Below are 13999 nucleotides of genomic sequence, written 5' to 3' on the forward strand. Positions count from 1 at the left end.
GTGTGGATTAAGGTGATCCAGATGACATAGTATACCTGGACTTCCAAAAAGCTTTCGACAAAGATCCTCATAAAAAACTCCTGAGAAAACTTAGCAGTCATGGGTTAAAGGGACAAGTACATGTGTGGATTGCTAACTGGTTGAAGGACAGGAAACAGAGGGTAGGTATAACTGGAGAGTTTTCACAATGGAGGGAAGTAAGAAGTGGAGCCCCCCAGGGATCTGTGCTGGGACTGGTGCTTTTTAATTTATTCATCAGTGATTTAGAAGTAGGGGTAAGCAGCGAGGTGGCCAAATTTGTAGATGATACCAAACTCTTCCGGGTAGTGAAATCCAGAAGAGATTGTAAGGAGATCCACAAGGATCTGGAGAAAGTGGCTAGAGATACATTCTTCTCCCTCTCACATAACACTAGAACCAGGGGTCATCCCATGAAACTGATTGCCAGGAAATCTAGGACCAACAAATGGAAGTACTTTTCCACACAACACATAATCAACTTGTGGAATTCTCTAGCACAAGATGTGTTGACTGCCAACAACCTGGATAACTTCATGGAGGAGAGGTCTATCATCGGCTACTAGTTGGAGGGCTATAGGCCACCTCCAGCCTCAAAGTCAGGATGCCTCTGAGTACCAGTTGAAGGGGCGTAACAGCAGGAGGGAGGACATGCCTCAACAACTGCCTGTAGACTTCCAGCAGCATCTGGTGGGCCACTGTGTGAAACAGGATGCTGGACTAGATGGGCCTTGGGCCTGATCCAGCAGGGAATGATGGGAGTTGTAGTCCAACAATATCTGGGAATCCAAGGTTGGGAGTCTCTGTGTAAGGAAGACATGTTCAGAAGAATGTCTTGGAAAATGAAAGGATATTCCCCTCTAAAAGAAAAGGAAAGATGAAGCCTTGTTTTCTAGGAAGAGCTAAGCATGTTTAACAGCGAAGTATCATGTACATGGCCTATGAACTAGCTTTGAAACATCATTCTGAAATACTTTTATGACAGTTTTTAAAATCTGAAAACCCGACAAGGTCAAAACAAGCAAATAAACTGATAAGATGTACGTGTTTACTAACTTCTAGAGAACAAGCCTTTGTCTAATGTATTAAGGGGAAATGTGTTAATTCCCAGTAACTGCGGGCTTTACACCCTGACTTTATCAGTTTCAACTGAAAAAAACCAAGATGAATTGGGGTGAATTTCTTAGGAGTAGAGGCAGAAAATACTTCAGGAAGGATGAGGGCATGTATTTTATCTTTATGTACACAATTACAATGAGCTAGTCTCAAAACTTGTTTCTAGCTTCAGAAATATGCCCACGTACTCATGTGGAATCCTTTGATTGAGTAAACATAGTGTCAGGCTCCATTCATTTTGGAAGCGTCAGAAGAGTGAGAATCAATTGCCATGGTATGTGGCAGGACAAAATCTCCCTTCAGAATGCTAAGCAGCATGAGGGTGCCATCATTTATTTATAAATGCCATTTACGCCTAATGTGCTATCTGGAAAGGCCCTCTAGCTCTCTTCTCCTGCAGGGGGTCTGAAATGCATCCAGCCTTGAGGGAAGTCAAGGCTTTTCACTTAAGAAAGAAAGCTCTCATTAGGGGTGCATCAAATGAATGCCATTTATTAAGAGAACACTTGGAGCACACACATTCAAAGAAAATCGCACTCGGGGTGTAATGTGATTCTTCTCAGTGATGGCTAGTTAGGACAGATGCAGAGAGGATTGTGTATGTTAATCCACACCATAAGCTAACATTCATGGGGGTTACATTACATGTAGGCATCGACTTTTGGTTCTTTTTGAAGAGGAGGCAGAGTTCACCACCTCCATGTGGTTGTCCTGCATGCACAACAAATAAGCAAATGCCTGCAATAAGGGCCTCTGTGCCTAGCCTCCAGTTGCATGGTCTGTGTATCCCACTCGTCTGGTGGATGGATTGCTCAATTTGTGCTTAACATGTAGGATTTGGGTGTGGAGGTCAGGCTCTGTCAATGCCCTTTAGCAAAAATAACTATATGGAACATCCATGTTTAGTAGCAGTGGCAGACATCTGGACTAATGCTGTGCTTGCACAAGAATGTTGTGCTAGCTAATTGCACTAAGTACCAAGCTTGTGTTACAATGCTGTACTAGTGCAAACATGTTTGAGTTTGCACAGCAAGGTCAGGTGCACAACCTGAGGCACACCTCATATGTTCTGTAGGGAGCTTTTGCACAATAGTGAAATTTCAAGCATCCCCGTTTTGCACAGCTTTCTGATCTTGCACTGTGCTGCTACTCTGTTCATTTTGCAAGTACAGCATTAGTCAGAATGATGTAGGCCACTGTACTTTTGAATGTCAGGCACTGACAGCAAACAGTGTAGGAGGGGTGTTTCCCAGTACCCACATGCCCTGCTAGTGGGAATTCCAGAAGTGTCTGGCTAGTCACTTTTGGGGAAAGGATGCTAAGCTAGATGGGCCTTTGGTCTGATCCATCAGGGCTCTTTGTAGGTTCTTATGTGAAGGACGAGACAGCATCTGAACAGAGTGGTAATATCAAAACCTGTCATGGAGTGTTGGAATATTTTTTAAAAACCCACTATGATTTTGATGCAATATTGAGATTAAAATCAGTTTTGTTTGCCTATTTTGGGAACTGTGGCACATCTGTTTGCTATACAGTAGAAGAGCACTTGATCTGATGAAACAGATTGCTAGCCTGCCAGCAGCGAGAATGAAATGTTCTGCAGTGCTCATTCATATGCACTTGGTTAATGTAGTTTGTGCTGGTAACATGAAGACAGAAACGGATATGCGTGTCCCTATCAGATAAAGACCCATCAATTACAGCTCTTAAGGAAAAAAACAAACTACACTTTTGTATAAATTAACCTTTGGCTGCTACTCAAGCTGAAAGCGGGTGGGGGGAAGCTAGTATGTTGTGGATAGATATAGGCAGTTGCCCAAATGGGGAACACACTACATACTGACTCAAAATCAGCATCCAGTGAGATATAAGGGCCAAATTACCTGTTCAGTTAAATGCATAGTTTGGCTCTGCATTTTATATTTATTTTTTCTTTGCAAAGAGTAGTCTAGATGATTAAGATGAGGACTGTAACGTGCATGGAGGAGGTTTTAGCTCTTTTCCCCATTTGCCACAGTCCTGGAAAAAAAAATCTCACCGTGCCCCTCACCCCACCCAAAGCTGCTCCTTGTCTTGGGAGAGAGGCTGCCATTGAGACAAATAGCAGTCGTTGTCATCCCCTCCACCCCCGGGCAAGAATCAAAAATAGTAGCATTGGACGCAACTGTTTTGTCAGGCAAAACAGAATGAGAGGAAAGGATCCAGGTCTTCTCTCCCTATCTTGATCCCCCCTGCAGCCTCCATTTAATGGAGGAGGGAATTATACTCAGGGCTCAATTACTTCTTCAATATAGGTGTCCCTCAGGCCTGTGCAACTTAGCACCAGCCAAGCCAATGCAGCCCACAAGTCATGGATTGTGGCCATGCACTACACACATACTAATATCTGCAGGGGCAGTCTATGGCATGTTGATGCCTGAAAATAAGACACCCCTCCCCATCTGCGAGTGCTCAACGTTCTCAGGACATGCTGCTGAGGCAACGGCAGTGACATATGAACGAGGCTGCGGTGGCGAAGCATTCCTAGCTAAAGTGTGCCGGGGAGGTGGGGGAGAATAAGTCTGCCCCTGCAGAGTAAGGAGGGGGGAATGAACACAGTGCCACAGCAGGGTGAGAAACGGCAGGGTTGGTGGAGGAACGTCCGTGGTGGCAGGGGCCAGTACTGGCTGCTCTCTGTGCCCCTCCCTGAACCACGCCTAAGGCAAACACCTCACCCAGCCTCATGGAAGGGACTCTCTCAAATACCTGTTTTTGCAGCCCTTGGGTAGATAGCAAATACAAAGGGCTTTTTAAAATCCCGGGTGGGATTACTTCATATCACTGGTGGGAAATGAGCTTCTTGTCCTCATTACTACAGAACCTTTTAATTAGTTACAATTAAAGGAATTTGCCTGTTATTGAAATATTTATATTTGGAAGTGTGAGGAAACTAAAAGTGAGCAAAAATAGACTTGTATGTCCCAGTGAGACTTAATATGAGTGCAAAGTTTGAAGGCACTGTTTTGGAGTGGCTTCAGTCGTTTCTTGGGGGGAGAGTCCAGAAGGTGGTGCTGATGGGCTATTGCTTGGCTCCTTGGCCATTGGCCTGTGGGGTCCCGCAGGATTTGGTTTTGTCCTCTATGCTGTTGAACATCTACATGAAATCACTGGGAGAGGACATCTAGGGACTTGAACTGAGTTGTCAGCAATATGCAGACGACACTCAGCGCTATCTCTCCTTGTCACCTGATCCTAGGGAGGCAGTGGATGCCCTGAATAGTTGGATGTCGGCTAATAAACTTAGACTGAATCTGAGCAAGATGGAGGTGCTGTTAGTCAGTAGGAGAGTTAATCTGGATGAGGGTGTTTGACTGGTTCTGGATGTACTCCCCTTAAAAGAGTAGATGCGTAGCTTGGGGGTATTGCTGGACCCGGTTCTGCTTTTAGTTGCTCAGGTGGAGGCGGTGGCCAGGGGTGCCTTTGCACAGCTTTGGCTGCCTAATTAATTCCAGCTGCCTAATTAATTAGAATTTAATTTAATTCACTTTCTTGAGAAGGCAGATCTGGCCACTGTTACCCAGGCCTTAGTCACGTCACGGCTGGATTACTGTAATGTGCTCTACATGGGGCTGCTGTATGAAGAATATTTGAATACATGGGCTGCCCTTGAAGAATATACTGCAGCTAGTACAGAATGCAGCAGCTAGGATTTTATCTGGAGATACCTGCTGGTAGCATATTACAACCATTTTGAAAGAGCTATTTTGGTTTCCAATTTGTTTCTGGGTCCATTTCAAGGTGCTGGTTTTGACCTTTAAAGCCCTAAATGATTTGGGCCCTGGATACCTGAGGGAGCGCTTGCTCCCAAGGGTTTCTGACTGCATAATGAAGTCATTGGAGGGGGCTTTTCTACACGTGCTGACAGTGAGGGAGGCTCAGCTGTTTTGTATGTGGGACAGGGCCTTCTTGGTAATTGCCCCCAGACTTTGGAATGCTCTCCTGGTAAGCATTCACTCCTCAGTCTCCATTGCAGATTTTATATTAATGTTGGTTTTTTGCTGCTGCTCTATACCTTATGGTCATATTGTGTATGTTTTTAAAATTTGTAATTAGATTTGTATTTTTATATTCTATTTTAATATTTTTTTTGTTTCAAATGTTTTGTAAACTGCCTTGAGATTGTTTTAATGAAAGGCGTTATAAAAATTTAATGATTTAATGAATGTTCCTTATTTGTTGCTTTCTAAGATTATTTGTCTTTTTCTCAGGTTTGTCCATCCGAAGTGTTTGTTGGAAAGCAGATCGACTTTTAGCAGGGACACAAGATAGTGAAATATTTGAGGTGATTGTGAGGGAAAGAGATAAGCCCATGTTAATCATGCAAGGTCACTGTGAAGGAGAGCTCTGGGCTCTGGCGGTGCATCCCAAGAAACCGTTGGTTGTTACTGGCAGTGACGATCGATCCGTCCGGTAAGGCAAGAGCATTTTTATGTGTATTGTCCATGAACTTTCATCATAAGGAGGGTGGCTGCATAGCTCAGTGGTAGAGCACCTGTTTTGCACGCAGAAAGTCGCAGGTTCAATCCGTGGCATCTCTAGATTGGGCTGGAAAAGATCTGTCTGAAATCCTGCAGCGCAGCTGTCAGCCAGGTAGACAACTGAACTAGATTAACTCTGTATAAGGCAGCTTCATGTGCTCATATGGCCATTTGGGCAACCCTTATCCCTTGCAAGAACTTGTCCCAGTTTCAAAAATCAAGGTATTGATGGTTGATCCTGCTTACCAGAGGACTGGGGGTATACACCACTGGTGAACTGGCAAGTGGATTTGTAGATGCCAGCACTCAACGAAAAAGAAGGGGTAAGGAAAGACGATAGCAGTCCATCTGCATGAACAGTTTGTCTTTACTAGCTGAACCAGGCGCAGATCATCTGTGCCTCTATTCACACACACCCTGCTTTCTCCCCCCCCCAGCTCACCCACCAGTTGCTGCTTTCTCCTCCCCTCCTCCAGCCGCCGCTTTCTCCCACCTGCCCTCCCCCCGCCGTGGCTTTTTTCTCCAGTCTGCCCACCTGCCGCCACCATTTTTTCTCCCTCCTTTCTGCCCACCCGCCCCCACCGCTTTTCTCCCTCCATCCACCCGCCGCTGATGCTTTTCTCTCCCCTCCCATTCGCTCGCCCGCCTGCCCACCCCCCACCGCTGCTTTCTCCCTCCTCTCCTCCTCCCTTGGCCAGGCCTCTCGCCAGAACTCTCTCAGCGTGTCGCGAGAGTTCCGCCGCCAAATCCTGGGCATGCGTGCCGGCTAAGAGAATTAAAAATATAGATGTTTTGCTGAATATTCAGATACTTGGCAATGATATGTAAAAAAACCCAAATAGAGTCTAAATCCTCAAGTACAAATCCTTATTTAATCCAGCATTTAACATACATTATAAAACCTTTACAAATGATCCATATGAAAAACAAAATAAAATTCACTATAAACTATACACATACAACTCCTATAATAGACCTCATGTTTATAAGAGTCCAGCCAATTGATTGTGATGTTGGAGAAAGGTACCAATTATAGCTCTGGATGAATGGAGTTGAGACCAAAGACGTGTCCCACAAGCCATATACATTTTGGCTATCAATTGGCCTTCTTCAGTAGCAATGATAGGAAAATCCCAAACTCCTTGCTAGTCACCAAAACATTCTATAAAATCTGCAAATACATAAAACTGTAAAACTCAAAATAAGGCTAACACACATAATATTTATATAAGAAGAATGTATAAAATCTTGCCAATATTCACATATAATAAATAAATAACTTTTTGGGATGCAAACTGTAGTTCCAAAGTCAACTAAATCCTTCCACAAATATATACATCATAAAACAAGACTACAACCCCAAAAAGCTAAACCTCAATTGTAGGTATGTTCAAAGCATTTCCAAAAAGTACAGAAGTTTGTCTCAAAAGAGATCATACACACTTAGTACATATAATATAGTTCCATATAGTACCAGCTTCAGCCATCCTTCTCCTGCTATTCTGCCTCTTCTACTAGTACCAACTGATTTGCTGTTATACCAGGCTCTATTCATTAAGGTAACTGAAGCAGTTGCAAGTATATCATACACTAAAGGTAAAGTGTGCCATCAAGTCGATTTAGACTCCTGGCACCCACAGAGCGCTGTGGTTTTCTTTTTGGTAGAATACAGGAGGGGGTTACCATTGCCTCCTCCCATGCAGTATGAGATGATGCCTTTCAGCATCTTCCTATATTGCTGCTGCCCAACATAGTACCAGTGGGGATTCGAACTGGCAACCTTCTGCTTGTTAGTCAAGCATTTCCCCACTGAGCCATTATACAGTAGAGCCCAGTAATCCTGAAGCTACGTACCCTACATTTCAAGATATAGGTGCCTCACTATCCATTTCATATCCTAAAGGGGTATGTACCATATTTTTCGGACCATAAGACGCACCTGACCATAAGACGCACCCAGTTTTTAAGAACATTTTTAAGAACACCCAACACAAGGCCCGGTTTTGGGCGAAGAAAGCCACCCCCCACACGCCGATGACGGGCCGGGGGGGGGGGGCGGCTGGTGCATTCATAAGACGCACCTTCATTTTCCCCCCACTTTTTTTGGGGGGGGAGTGCGTCTTATGGTCCGAAAAAATCGGTATATCCATTGTAAAAACTAAAAACCACAGGCCCAGATCACATGATGGCCCCCAATCTTCCCCCATATCCCTTAACATAGAGGTGTAGTATATCCAGCCAATGTTGTATTGAAAATTTTTGTGGATCCCATAATTCCTAGAGATTTCTATATTAGGCCTTATAGAAATTCAATAAATAAATACATGAATAAATAAATCTCACCACATTTAGACCCCAGTTGGGACCAAAACCATAGCAATATGCAATTCATAATCAAAATATCTGTACTAAATATGCATAGATACATTATCTAAATAAAGATATAAAAATGTATCAATCCAATACTAGTAACAATGGCGTGAACAATTGGGGTTCTTCACGTATCATTGCCATCTTTTTGGAACCTGTATAAGATTTTGGTTAATATACATATTCAGATTATTGTGCATCTGTCAAACAATCAGGGGTGCCATTTAGGTAGGAAGCCCCCTCCTTGGTGTCATGGTTGCATTTTTGTATTTGCATACATTGTTTTGCAAGATGAAACATTTTCAAGATATGGGCAGATTCTATGCTATCATGATATGTGATATAGCTTTGAAAATTATTCTGTCTCAATTCATTTTTCTCACAGCAGGATTCAAACGTTAAATGTAGTGAAATATCAGTATTGCTTCCAGCCTCTGAACTCTTTCCTTTCTTTTGATGGTGTAGTTGCTAAGTAACACTTGGGGATGCAGAAGTCAGAATAAACTTTCAAAAAATAAATGCAGCGGCCAGGTGTTTAATAGAAGGAAACAACAACAACAACAATAATAAATAAACTTTATTTGTTAGCTGCCCCATAAACTCACAAACATACACACACAAAGGTGGTGGTGGCGGTGGAGGGGAGAAAATACAATACAAAAATGATTTTAAAAACTTTTTTAAAATTTTAAAAAATCAATTGCAATCAGATCACATTTTTTAAAAATTTAAATTTAAAATTTAAAAGAACTGAGTGAACAAAAGACCTGAGTGAACAAAAAGGTCTTTAGCTGGTGTCTAAAAGAACAAAGCGATGAAGCCAGGTGAACCTCTTTGGGGAGGCTATTCTATAAACAGAGCACAACCACAAAAAGGCCCTCTCCCTAGTAGCCACCGACCTCATCTTGTTTGGCAGGAGCAAACAAGAAGGGCCTCCGAGGAAGAGAAGGGCCTCAGAAGAAATAAATGGAGAAGGGCCTCTGAAGAAGATCTTAAGGACCAGGTTGGGACATATGGAACTGGAGTAGAACCAAGAAGGCAGGATTCTTTGGACTAATTAAAGTTTTCAAAGCTCAGACTTTAAACAAGTGTGAATGGAGAACCTCCAAAGGAAGGTGAAATGGACTTCATGGCTTTCTGGAAAGTGCATGCATTTCTTATGCAGGAGGTGGAAAGCTTTCAGCCCAGACTTGCAATTTTATATTTATGAAAGTGTGTGCACATGTATTTGAGCTGCTCCTTTTGTGTTTCACTATTGCATGCACAAATAAAGTGGTTAGCATTTGTGTGAATATTAAAATACCTGTGCATCCAGCAAACAGTGACGGTCTCCATTTACAAAAGAACATAGAAACCTGCTGTTTGCTACTGGTGTGCATGAATAATTTTTTTGCAATTTGATTCGCTAGTAAATAGTGAATAGCAAAAAAATCAAATCGATTTGTCGAACCAGCCAGCTACAGCTGACCAGTTCAATTAACTAAATCAGAAATTCATGAATCTCTCCTATAGGGAACAATGGGAACTTGAATCACCCCATTGTTCCCCATGGGTAGGCCTTAAGGATATCAAAGTGGGTTGGGTGTTACAGCAGTTAAAAGGTTTAAAAAATTGAAAAAGGGAGACAGAGCAGGCACTCTGTCTCTTCACTCACTGCTGGCTTAGGCAGGCAGGCAGGGCAGGCCCAGACCACAGTTTCTCTGCTCTCTTCAGTGCTGTGCTGCTATAGTCTCTCTCTGTCTCAGAGTTCTTCAGTTCTCTCCTCTCCTGAGGCAGAAAAGCAGCTTCTAACTCCAAGCAGCACCTTATATACATTTTGAAACTCCCTCCTTTGGCCTCCCCTCTCTCAGGTCTCTCCCCCCAGCCAATGAGGACACAGTTGCCCCTGCCAGCCCTTGATTTGAAAGACAACTAGCCAACCAAGAAGCAAAGAGATCTCAAGCCAATCGGTAGCAGTGCCAGGAGACCACTCAGCAATCAAAAAACATGGAGGCAAAATGGTGTCTGCTGAACAAATCGCTAGTGAATTGATACAAATACAAATACGGCGAATATTTATATACTGCTTTTCAGCAAAGGTTCTCAAAACATTTTACAAAGATATAAAATAATTTTTTAAAAAATAAAATGGCTCCCTGTCCCCAGAGGGCTCACAATCTAAAAAAAGAAACATAAGACAGATACCAACAGCAGCCAATGGAGGGATGCTGTGCTGGGGCCGGATAGGGCCAGTTGTTCTCCCCTTGCTAAATAAAGAGAATCACCACTTTAAAAAGATGCCTCTCTTTGCTCCGTTAGCAGAGGAGGCCAGTTGTAGTTGTAGGCCAACATCTGCAGGACGGCCAAAGTTGAACAGCCCTGATCTAGTCTGACTGGCAAAAGCTCTCCAGGGCTTCAGGCATGATCCCCCCACTCCCGCCCCAAATTTTACCTGGAGATGCTGCCAAGGATTGAACCTGTGACCTTCTGGTTGCTAAACAGATGCTCTACCACTGAGCTATGGCCCCATCCCCAAAGGGAATGGAAGGTGCCCATCCTCCTTTATTTCAGATGACCAGAAATAAAATAAATTTTTTTTCAGATGACCTATTATCCTTTATAATGAGCTCACGTGTTTTGGGGGTGGGCTAGCTCACCCTGGTTCTTCAAGCCAAGTAGCTATTGCTGTAAACAGTTAAATATGTGTGTATGTATTTTGGCATGCCTGCCAAAGACAGATGTCCCTTTTTCTTTATAAAGTGTTTGGTATTTGTTGATGGCATCTATGAGGAACCAAACCCTCCCTTCTCCTAATGCTGGTAGCATCCAGACGCCCACTGTCCTGGGGCTCCCTCACACAGGATGGAAACTCAAAATTGGAGCTTGTCCTCAACACATGTATCCATAGCAAGTACATTGTTGAAATGGATACCCACTGCCTGCAGGGAGCTCCTAATTGGCCAAGGTTCCCTGTGGTGTATATACGTGATCAAGAGACTCATGTGGTTGAGCTCCATCATGGAAAGCAGCACTAAGCTGCAGGAGTGTGTGTGTGTGTGTGTGTTGGGGGGATAGTTAAGAAACAAAGTGTCCTTTCTAAACTTAGTTTAGAAAAAAAATGATGGGGAGGGACATGATAGAGATCGATCAAATTATGCATAGATAAAGTGAATGGAGAGGCTTTTATCCCTTCCTTTAACAGTACTAAAACGTAGTGTCAACCAATGAAATTGAATGACAGATGATTCAGGACAGAAGAACATACTTCTTCCCACAACACATAATTTTACATCGGGTCTGCTGTTTTAACATCTGGCGGCAGCTGCTACCAGAACATCTGGGAAGGCGTGGGGGACTGCTGCAGTCTCATTCTCACAACTGTTCTTGTCAATCGAGATTGGTGCAGAGAAGAAGAGGCTGAAGCCTGGGGGTACTTTTAGTGGCCCTTGGAAGAGAAGACCCACTCCCCACATCACTGTAATCAGCTGCTCTGTGTTGCTAGCAGCCAGGTGCTTTGCAGGTTGGAGGGGATACCAGATGAGATTTGGAAGAGCTTTCAGTGAAAGGCGTGGGGGGCTAAATAAAATCCCTGCTTTGGTAACTTTTTGTTCATTTATTATATTTTTATACCACCCCATCTAGCATGGTTGTTGTTTACAGTGAATCATCTCATTTGTTGTGAGCTGCCTTGATATGGGTGAGAAATTGGGGTACAAATTGTTTAAATAAAAAATAAGTTGAGAATCCCTGTTATAATCCCTGTTATAGAGATTTATCATTTGAGAGAAAGGAAGTAGAGAAGAGTAGTATAGCAGACAGGGAGAGCCACATGTAGGATCTGTTGGGGATTGTTAGGTTTTACCCCCAGTTGGTAAAACAGCAGAGCACTAAGGAATGAGCACACACTCCAGTTAACAGAGTAGGTAGCAGAGGATGGTTTAGTTGTGGCAGCTATTTAGAGAAAACACATGGAGATTCTTGTAGATCTAAATACTAAGTATTTATTGGTTAAGTACACTTGGATAGGAAAGACCTAAACCTAATCTAAAGGACTACATAATGAATAGGTAAGGAGAGAGAGAGAGAGAGAGAGAGAGAGAGAGAGAGATGTTTCCATTTTCTCTCTAGGAGGAAAGGAAGGATTGTGTGACTCAGCACAGGAAGCGCAGAAGAGTCAGTTCAGGGGTCATAGAGTAGAGTCAGGTAGAACAGTTAGAGGAGACCCTTACTCACTATCTCTACTCCCAATGTCCCTAGTGGTCATTAGGATAGTTGGTGTAAAATGTTGTTGCATTGGAACTTCATCTCCAATAGAATCAGGATATCATTTTCTGCTGCTAAGAAAAAAATAAATGTTACCTTTTGCAAATAATAAATGGTCTTTGGTCCTTTAATAGTTTATGGAGCCTTGCTGACCATGCCTTGATTGCCCGTTGCAACATGGAGGAAGCTGTGCGAAGTGTGTCTTTCAGTCCTGATGGATCTCAGCTGGCCCTGGGAATGAAAGATGGTTCATTCATTGTCCTGAGAGTAAGGTAGGAGAAGAAGAAAGCAGACATTCACACTGGCAGTCATTTTCTAGGATCACAGGTCGCCTGAAATGTGTAGATTCTGCCACAGGTCAGTATGTTCATATGGTAAACCAGGGATTTGATCACCATTAACATTCATATAAAGGAGTAGAGAATATGCATAAACTGACAGGCTGAACAGGGGATGTTACATATTACTCAGAATGAAGGGTGCATGTGAGGCTGGAAAATGTGAGTGAGGTACTGTGAATATTGCCCATCCATTCTCTAGCTAGGATCATGCATGTTGCCCAGGCAATGTAGGATATGTCATTGAAGGCCATGCTTATTAGTTAGGCAATGTACAAAATGTGTAATAAATTCCTATCTTCTGATATGCATTGAGGATTATCAACATTAGTTATTTTTATTTATTTTTATGTATTTAACATATTTATATACCACCCAAAACTCACTTCTCTGGGCGGTTTACAACAAAGCAAAATAAACCATCAGAAAAAGTTAAAACATTAGTTAAAATAAATGACAACCAAAATTAAAACACCAGTTAAAACAAAGTAGATGATACAGTAAAAGTTAAAACACTACAACAATTCAAACCTTAAAACATTTTAAACACTTATATTTAAAACAATATTTAGTTAAAAGCCTGGGTGAAAAGATGCGTTTTTAAAGACTTTTTAAAAGTCTTTAAAAGGCGGTGTCCAGAACCCCTTCTTGGCATTGGGCTGTTACAGGTGAGCACCAGCCAGGACATGCGATCAGGACAGGGTCGTGCCAAGAGTGTGCCTGCACTGGCATCATTGGAGAGTGTCCTGATGCTCTGTCAGGGTGTCCTTTAATTGTGTGTGTGTGTGTGCGGGGGGTGGTTTTCATCTGAAAAGCTCCTCTACGCATGTTCCAAAACCCTGTTTAAAACAGTGTTTGGAGTGCATGGGGAGTGCTATTGCAATTGCATGTAGACGGGTGATTCAGGTGAATGTCGCCCTCGCCTGCACACGTACCTGCGCATAAACACACTTCCTGACAGCAAATCAGGATGTCCTCCAATGACGTTGGAGCAGTCATGGTCTTGGTACGATCCCATCCTGATTGCATGTACTAATGTTCATCTGAACTGAGTCATTGTGACCCAGTTCAGATCATCCAGCAAATCATGGTGTTTATGTGTGTGTGATTTATTGGATTATGAAAGTGAGCCAAAAATGCTCTGAGGTTTCCCCCCACCCCATATCCCTTTCTTCTTTTCCTTGTAAACTCAAACAAAGGGATCTTTGTAGGTCAGATCTCAGCTCAGCATGTTGTCCAAACCCAGAAGATGTGGTTTAACTATGGTTTACAAATCAGAATTTCAGCTGACCAGCTTTCCTCTCTCAGAGCTTTGCACTGGAAGTAAGGAGGGAGCATATGAGCTCTGAGCTCCTTAGGCTTGCATTCAGCGATCCATGGTTGTTGGATTGGCAGAAC

The 13999-nt window shown here is 42.9% G+C and overlaps 1 protein-coding gene across 13 annotated transcripts in view; it reads left to right on the plus strand.

The window, feature by feature from the left end:
• EML6 (EMAP like 6) overlaps positions 1–13999 on the plus strand; it is a 268042-nt gene that overhangs the window by 113277 nt on the left and 140766 nt on the right. For all 13 annotated transcript variants that reach the window (XR_008306182.1, XR_008306181.1, XM_053245913.1 and 10 more), the window contains 2 exons: positions 5382–5583; positions 12398–12535. Coding sequence is in view for 11 of the 13 variants with exons in the window: in XM_053245913.1 (XP_053101888.1) it covers positions 5382–5583; positions 12398–12535 (340 nt within the window). In the remaining 2 variants the exon portion in view is untranslated. The remainder of the gene's footprint in view (positions 1–5381; positions 5584–12397; positions 12536–13999) is intronic.

Source organism: Hemicordylus capensis, chromosome 1, assembly GCF_027244095.1.
Source record: "Hemicordylus capensis ecotype Gifberg chromosome 1, rHemCap1.1.pri, whole genome shotgun sequence".
Classification (NCBI taxonomy): Eukaryota; Metazoa; Chordata; class Lepidosauria; order Squamata; family Cordylidae; genus Hemicordylus; species Hemicordylus capensis.